At 34.9% G+C, this 7,482-nt stretch overlaps 1 protein-coding gene across 2 annotated transcripts in view; it reads left to right on the top strand.

Moving 5' to 3' along the window:
* The first annotated feature begins 728 nt into the window (after window positions 1-728).
* Window positions 729-7,482, top strand: part of LOC102594236 (serine/threonine-protein kinase tricorner-like) — a 16,014-nt gene continuing 9,260 nt past the window's right edge. For both annotated transcript variants that reach the window (XM_006351599.2, XM_006351598.2), the window contains exons 1-7: window positions 729-946; window positions 1,264-1,578; window positions 2,807-2,981; window positions 5,585-5,668; window positions 5,746-5,987; window positions 6,099-6,315; window positions 7,189-7,268. In XM_006351599.2, coding sequence (XP_006351661.1) covers window positions 1,358-1,578; window positions 2,807-2,981; window positions 5,585-5,668; window positions 5,746-5,987; window positions 6,099-6,315; window positions 7,189-7,268 — 1,019 coding nt within the window. In that variant the 5' untranslated portion in view covers window positions 729-946; window positions 1,264-1,357. The remainder of the gene's footprint in view (window positions 947-1,263; window positions 1,579-2,806; window positions 2,982-5,584; window positions 5,669-5,745; window positions 5,988-6,098; window positions 6,316-7,188; window positions 7,269-7,482) is intronic.

Raw genomic sequence — 7,482 nt, 5'->3', positions numbered from 1 at the left:
TCAAATATGTAATTCTTTTAACATTAATTATCTTTTGTTTATTTATCATAAAAAAATTCCCATTTATTTAGCTATGTTAGTGTCCTAGTTTTTTTTATTTAATCATAACCCCGTATATTAGAAAGAATGAGTCATCTACAAACTTTTTATCAAACCTGCGATTTATGATTTTTTTGCAAAATATAAGCTTAGTTAGAATTTCATTAATTAATTCAATTAAAATAAATCAATACATTTTTACAATAATAGTTACAAATCTTTAATTATTTAATACTATAATCTTAAAAATAATAGTATATATTTTAAATATCTAGTAATAAATAACTTTAGTATTATTTCTCATATAGACACATACATTAATGTTAAGTTTGTAATAATTAGATTTTGTTTTCAATAGTTGAAAGATTTTGATTCTGTAATTATACTTGTGCAACCAAGTACTATAGTTACATTATAATTACATAATGACACATATACTTAAAAAAAAGAAGCACCAACTTCATTATGAAGAGACTTTCCACATTTATCCTAAGTAAAAATAATAATAATACTAATTGTTAATTATTCACTTGAGATTGTTGAAATAAAATTTAAATTCTGGATCTGTTTTTATCAAAACTCAAAATTTAGGATTAAAAAATAAATATATGAGTATAATAGTAGTATTTTAGTTTAAACCTACTATTTTATAACGTGAGAGGAAATGGGTATAAATATAGAAGGCGGGCAAAACAAGGGAGTGGGAATGGAAGAGGGCAATAAGAAAAAAAAACTGACCTTAGCTTCTAAACCAGCGAAAATGCCGCTTTAGCTCTCTTCTTCCCTCTTTTCATTTCTAGCTCTGATCAAACAACAAAATTATTGAAAAAACATATTATTTTATTATCATTTTAACCTGTATATAACGATCGTATCAATCGGATTACTGCAGCACAAAGATTTGGTGGTAAGCTTGTTTTTTCTTGTGTTTTGATTTGGTGTTTATAGATTTTTTTTGGGTCAATTTTTAGGTTAAAATTTTAGTTTTGATGCATCAAATCTATGTGGGTCGTCGCTAAAATCTCTGAATTTTACAAGATTTGAGGAAAATTCTTGATATTGGTAGAGAATTATTCATTTTTTCTTGGTCTGTTACAATTTCTCCCATGGTGGGGTGATGATATATTGATTATTTGAGAACCCATGAAAAGTTTGGATTAAATTTGGAATGTTGTGCAATTGACTGATGCCCTCATGTGTATTGATTGACTATGAATTTGGTAGGTTTTTGATTTTGGGGTATGAGTAGAGTCAGTTTACGATGAGTCTGTGGTTCAAGAGATTCTAGTGCATCGCCTCTTAAGCTGAGTGAGAGTAGATGGATTCAGCAAGAAGTTGGTTCCAGAAGTTTCAACCGCGGGATCGATTAAGGTCAACCAGGAAGAAAGATTTAATGGGTAGTGGAAGAGAAGACCCCCAGCCGCCTATGTCAGCTGAAGAGGCTTCCAATGTAACAAAGGAGAGGGTTGCTGCAGCGAAGCAGTACATTGAGAATCATTACAAGGAGCAGATGAGAAATTTGCACGACAGAAAGGAGCGGTACGTCATACTTGCCACTAATATAATCTTTTTATGAGTTATCTTTAGTATCATGAGTTAAAATTTACATTTTTAGTAATATTTAGCAGGGTTGTATTTCCCTGCAAGAATTAAGCAACTTTAGGAGAAAAAGGAAAACACTTGAATAATGTTATCACGGGTGTGTGGTTGTGAATTTTCTCGTTTTCAACAATTTTCATGAAGGGCTTATATTTTAAAAGTTGAAAGGAATTACACTCTTTCTTCATCTCCATTAAAACCTATTCGAGGAATTATTTAAAATAAAATTGGTTGTTGGTAAATGTTCCTGCTGTTTCCTTATCCAAGCTTGTTTTGCTTCAAATAACTCGCATTTATCTGCTTTGTTATGCTTGTAACTGTACACAATTAATAACTATAAAACATGAGCATCATTTATTGTCCCTATATTATATTCAGTACACTGCATAGATGCCGAATGTTATGACAAAAATTATCTGTTTTTCTTTTTATATGAAGAAGTTGCCCAGTCACACTGGTGTGGCAAACATTACTTATATGCTCTCCTCCAGCTTATGTCTGCTATTTGATGAGAAGATTAAGCTATCTTTCCAAATGGTTGATAACCTATTACCCCATCTATTTTCAGCTTGGAGTTAGTTTGTTGGTTTGCATAATAATTACAAAAATGATGTCACGAATCGTGATAAAGGCTAGGTTTGATCACCTTCCTGCATCAGCAGGAACAGACATAAATAAAGTACATTTTATACCTTTTCCAAATGTTTAGATTCAAATTCCACTAAAGGTGTTTCTAATGGATAAGTGTGCTATGGTAAAACAATGTGATGTTTGTAATGCATCTTGTATAATTGAAATATGGCATACTAGTCAGACTTACTTCGATGACTGTGCCAGTCAATTAGCCAACTTCAAATGCATGGAAGAGACTGCAGGAAATAAGTAGGATTGGCTTTCGTGCCGCATCATTCCAGATGTTAATACTTTCATTCATTCATTTTGGAAGATGTGCATGGTCTTGCTGGTTAGCTGTTAATTCGTTCATTTTAGAAGATGGTGCATGGTGTTGCTCATTAGCCTGATTTGGCAGAATTATCTACTACATAACGAAGAACACCCTCGACCTTTTTGCTATGCCCAAGAATTGCATAGTCTTGATATTTCTGAATTATCCGCCCTACGAAGTGCTTTGAAATATATTCTTTTTCTTTTTATATTTGGTCACCAGCCGAAGTATATTGGAAAAGAAACTTGCCGATGCTGACGTCTCAGAGGAAGATCAAAATAATTTACTGAAATTTCATGAAAAGAAGGAAACTGAATACATGCGTCTGCAAAGGCACAAAATGGGAGCTGATGATTTTGAGTTACTAACAATGATTGGAAAGGGTGCATTTGGGGAGGTAATATCTCTATTGAAATATCTAATTGGCTGTTAACATCTTTGTTTGTTTCTTGTACAATTTTGTTCTGATATTACTACAATCCTCTATAACCACAGTTTTCATTTTGGCTTGTTCTGAATGTGGATGGTAAACATCTCGCATGAAATAGTAAATTTTACATCTTTATTTCCCCTTGATTTCTGAAAAATGCAGATGCTGAAGTGTCATGACCCAAAATTTATACTGCGCTGATAAATTTATACCATCTTACCAAACACGTATAAATTTTATCCTAGGCTTAATCCTGGGATATCACACCTTATCCTATCCAACTTGGTATTATTTTATCCCATCTTCCTGGTGGAATAAATTAGTCCAGGGATTACAATCCTAGGATAATTTAGTTCGTGTACCAGACGACCTCTTAGAGCATAAAATAAAATTAGTAATTTGTGGGTCAATGCTACTTTGGTTAATTACTTTCTTGTGATTTTGCATCATATAATCACGTTGACATATAAATCTAACTATTGAAATCTAAGTGTTTTTATGATGTTTACTTGAAAAAAGAAAAGGAAGTTCTAAATAAGGAAAGGAGAGACTACTTACTGATTGGGGTAGGCTTCTTAGGAAACTCGGATCAAGTCTAGATTTCCATGGTTTGAATACAAGCATGAGAAGGTGATATATATAGATGTTAAATGACGGTGTAGCTGCATTACTGTTGGACCAACTTTTTAAGGCGGCAATAAGGAGATAATTGAGTCCTTAGCTACTAAGTAAGGCTTCTAGAACACTTTTGAAGTGAATTTGGCCGGTTATAAGGTTCGATCAAATATTTGCTGAGCTGTGTATTAGATCCGATGGAGGTGTGCTATAGTTAGGGAGGTAATTCAATATCAGTTACTGAATCCTGTAGGAGTTGATTACTTAGCCTAGGACTTAATAATTGTGAATGTCAAAATGGTTGGCTAAGTCTTTCTTGTGGGGGTAGAAACTATCTTGAATAGAGTGACTTCAAAATTATTATACAGTGCTAGATTCTAGAGTTTTTTTTATTAACTTTTCCAAAGCGACTAATCTCCCCAGCATTTCTACCATATTAGATTGTAAAACTTAATGTATGTATACATATATTTGGAGAGTGAAATATGTAAGAACATATTATATCAAATTCTCTCTATCAATATAATCTTAGAGTGCATATATCATGTCCATGTATTTCTAGTTAAAAACTTATATCATACTTTATGAGAAGACAATAAAGTCATTCCCACATTAACTAGATTTGGGTCCCTGAACCACAACATGTTACTTCGGACTGTCAAGTTCTTTCTTCTCCTTGGTGGATGAGCTCTGTAGGAAATTAAAGGCTTCAGTATGGATATCCATGATAATATTATTTGTATGTGTAGTTTATAGTAATAATGTGATGTAGTCTATACTCGTCAAAGGGGAAAAATTAAGAAGGTACTACAATGCAACCATGAATATGACCAACAACACTATGAGTACGTGCCTTTAAATAGGTTGAAATTGAGGCGCTGTTTAAGAATCTTGCACTTTATCAGTTTCTGAGGATGGGAGGGGGGTCTCTCTTAGACCTTATTCAAGACTTCAAGCAATAAGATGGGATTTTTCCATCTTTTCTTGGGATTCTACTTGCCACTGCCTGGGATAGTTTGCCCATATGCGATTGATATTAATTTTCTATGGCAAGAAGTGTTAAACTTGTAATCCTCTTCTTAACAGATGATTTGTTGGATATGCTTCTCCTATAGTATTAGCTTAGACACTAAGAGATACAGATATTTATTGTAGTTGGGACGAACTTCAGAGTGTCATCTATTCGAGGTGGCTGAGCAGAGCTAGAGATCACACTACAATTAGTGATAGAAGGTGATTTTACGCCTATTCTCCATGGTGCTACTTGAAGGTGAAATCTAAAAAATAGAGTGAGGAGCGACTCCTTTCCCTCACAAGTACTTGTCATTCTATGGGCAAAAATAGAAAACTAGACATCTGAAGCTTCTGTGTGAATCTAATGACCTTCTAATGAGCAATAAGGAATTCTCACCTCACCCTTTCATGAGGTTCTTCCCCTTAATCAAGCCTTCTTGGATGGATAAATAGGCAACGCCTTATTCTTGTGTAACCTGAGTTTTTTATTTCCTTTTTTCAATTTAATTTAACTTGCGAGTTAATTGTAAGGTGTTGCCTCTATCGAGAAAAAGGTTTTGTAGAGATCCAGTTGATACAGTTCTCATTCTTTCTCATGTCAAAACTAAGGTTTCATAAGAATGTCTTTGTCAAAGCTAGAAAATTTGTGTTTTCTGCTGGGTAGTGCTCTCCTTCATGAGTCACAAGTTTGTAATGAATCTCCATTAGGTGGAATCTTGCCAGTTACGGGATGTCATCATATAAGCCGGTTGCCCCATGATCTGCTAATGTAGTAGTCGGACTAATGATCTGTTGTATATGCTGGAGTGCTTGCATTATACTTTCAACACACTGCTCTAGCAGCTAAATATTTCTGAGCTCGATATCATGAACTGTGGATAGGAAATTCCCTTCTCAGAAAGTCTGAAGGATGTAAACGTTCGTCTTTTTTCCCATTACAGGTAAGAGTTTGTAGAGAGAAAACAACGGGTCATGTATACGCGATGAAAAAGCTTAAGAAATCAGAAATGCTTCGTAGAGGACAGGTATATGAGTATGAACATCAGATTCCCATAAGTTCTGCTACTATATTTACTGGTCCTTAGCTTTTGGATTTTGTCAGGTTGAGCATGTAAAAGCTGAAAGGAATCTGCTCGCAGAGGTGGACAGTAATTGCATTGTCAAACTGTATTGTTCTTTCCAAGATGACGAGTTTCTTTATCTTATCATGGAATATCTACCTGGTGGTGATATGATGACCCTACTCATGAGGAAGGATACACTAACTGAAGATGAAGCCAGATTTTATGTTGCGGAGACTGTTTTGGCTATAGAATCTATCCATATACATAACTATATACACAGGTCATAACTTCTTTTGATACCTGGTTGCAATTTGTTTTGTTTTATTTCTTCATTTGTCTGGACCTCTTTAAACATCCTAATATTGTTTCCCTTACACTTTATTTGCTGCAGAGACATTAAGCCTGACAACCTGCTGCTTGATAGATACGGTCATTTGAGACTATCAGATTTTGGTCTTTGTAAGCCATTAGACTGCAGCACCCTAGAAGAGAAGGATTTCGCAGGGGGTGATAGTGCCCATGGAGCTTCTCGGAGTGATGGGTCTGCAGCGCCAAAACGCACTCAGCAAGAACAGTTACAACATTGGCAGAAAAATAGGAGGACACTTGTGAGTCTCCTCCCTTTGGGTATCTTTTTGGTTAACTTCCCTGTATTATTCTTTCAGAAGACACTGGCTGTCCTCTTATTGCACTGTCATTTTCTGTTGGTAATGTAGATGGAACAATCATTAAAATTGGTATATGATGACAATTAGTATGTCCCATATTGGTTGAGGAAGTGGGTTGTTGTCTCCTTATATGGTATTGGGCAATCCTCATCTTGTGAACTGGCTTTTAGGGGTGGGTTAGGACCGAGGTCTATTTTCTTAACATGTATCACAGCCTGACTAACCCCTAATCTTGGTTTATTGAATGTTTGGACCTCATGCCATATTGTCCACGCTCCAAATGTTGATTTTTTCTTAGAATGTCCCACATTAATAGAGGGATTGATTTATTAGTTGTGGGGGTTGAGTGTATATTTTCTACACAATGACCATATTTCTTACCACCTAACCTGAAGTAGCAAAGTTCATGTGGTTTTGTGGATCATTTTATAGTTGATTTTGTGTGGTTGATGAAGCAGTGTTCTTAAGAGCCATTGTGAAGCGAGCTGTTATCGCTTCATATGTGGGCTTCAAATAATGGTGCACAAAGTGATTCCAACAAGAATCAACCGTTTCTTGAATTTCGACTTTGAGGAGTTGGATCAATACAACATTATTGTATATTACATGCTAAAATTAGTTATTTTGATTGCAATTTATTTTTATCATACTAAATTCATACATTGATATATTTTAATATCCGTAAAAATGTGAGCTTCACTTCTCGCTTCAAACTCCATGGACCTTGTCACTTTTTCATTCTTTTTACTTTTAATAACACTGAGAAGAAGTCAATCTCTTACTAACTAAATTCCTCCAATTGCGGAAACCCAGGCATATTCTACAGTGGGTACACCGGACTATATAGCTCCTGAAGTCCTGCTGAAGAAAGGTTATGGAATGGAGTGTGACTGGTCAGTACAGTTTTCTCATGTATATGAACGGGCTCTTTGAGTTTTACCTTCTTTGCTTTTGTTAATTTCTGGAAAATGTGATCTTATGTTTAAGTTGTTCCAAGTTGTACAAGTTTGTTTTCTCACTCCTGCCTATCGTGTCCTCTCCTCTCTAGTTTTCGTTATTTGAGGTGTATTCCTGTTCCCTTTTTTGAGGGGTAGGGGGTAGGGGGGG

Source organism: Solanum tuberosum, unplaced genomic scaffold (assembly GCF_000226075.1).
Source record: "Solanum tuberosum cultivar DM 1-3 516 R44 unplaced genomic scaffold, SolTub_3.0 scf00130, whole genome shotgun sequence".
In the NCBI taxonomy this organism is placed as follows: Eukaryota; Viridiplantae; Streptophyta; class Magnoliopsida; order Solanales; family Solanaceae; genus Solanum; species Solanum tuberosum.
The sequence above is the reverse complement of the archived record's forward strand: the minus strand, read 5'-3'. Positions and strand labels throughout refer to the sequence as shown.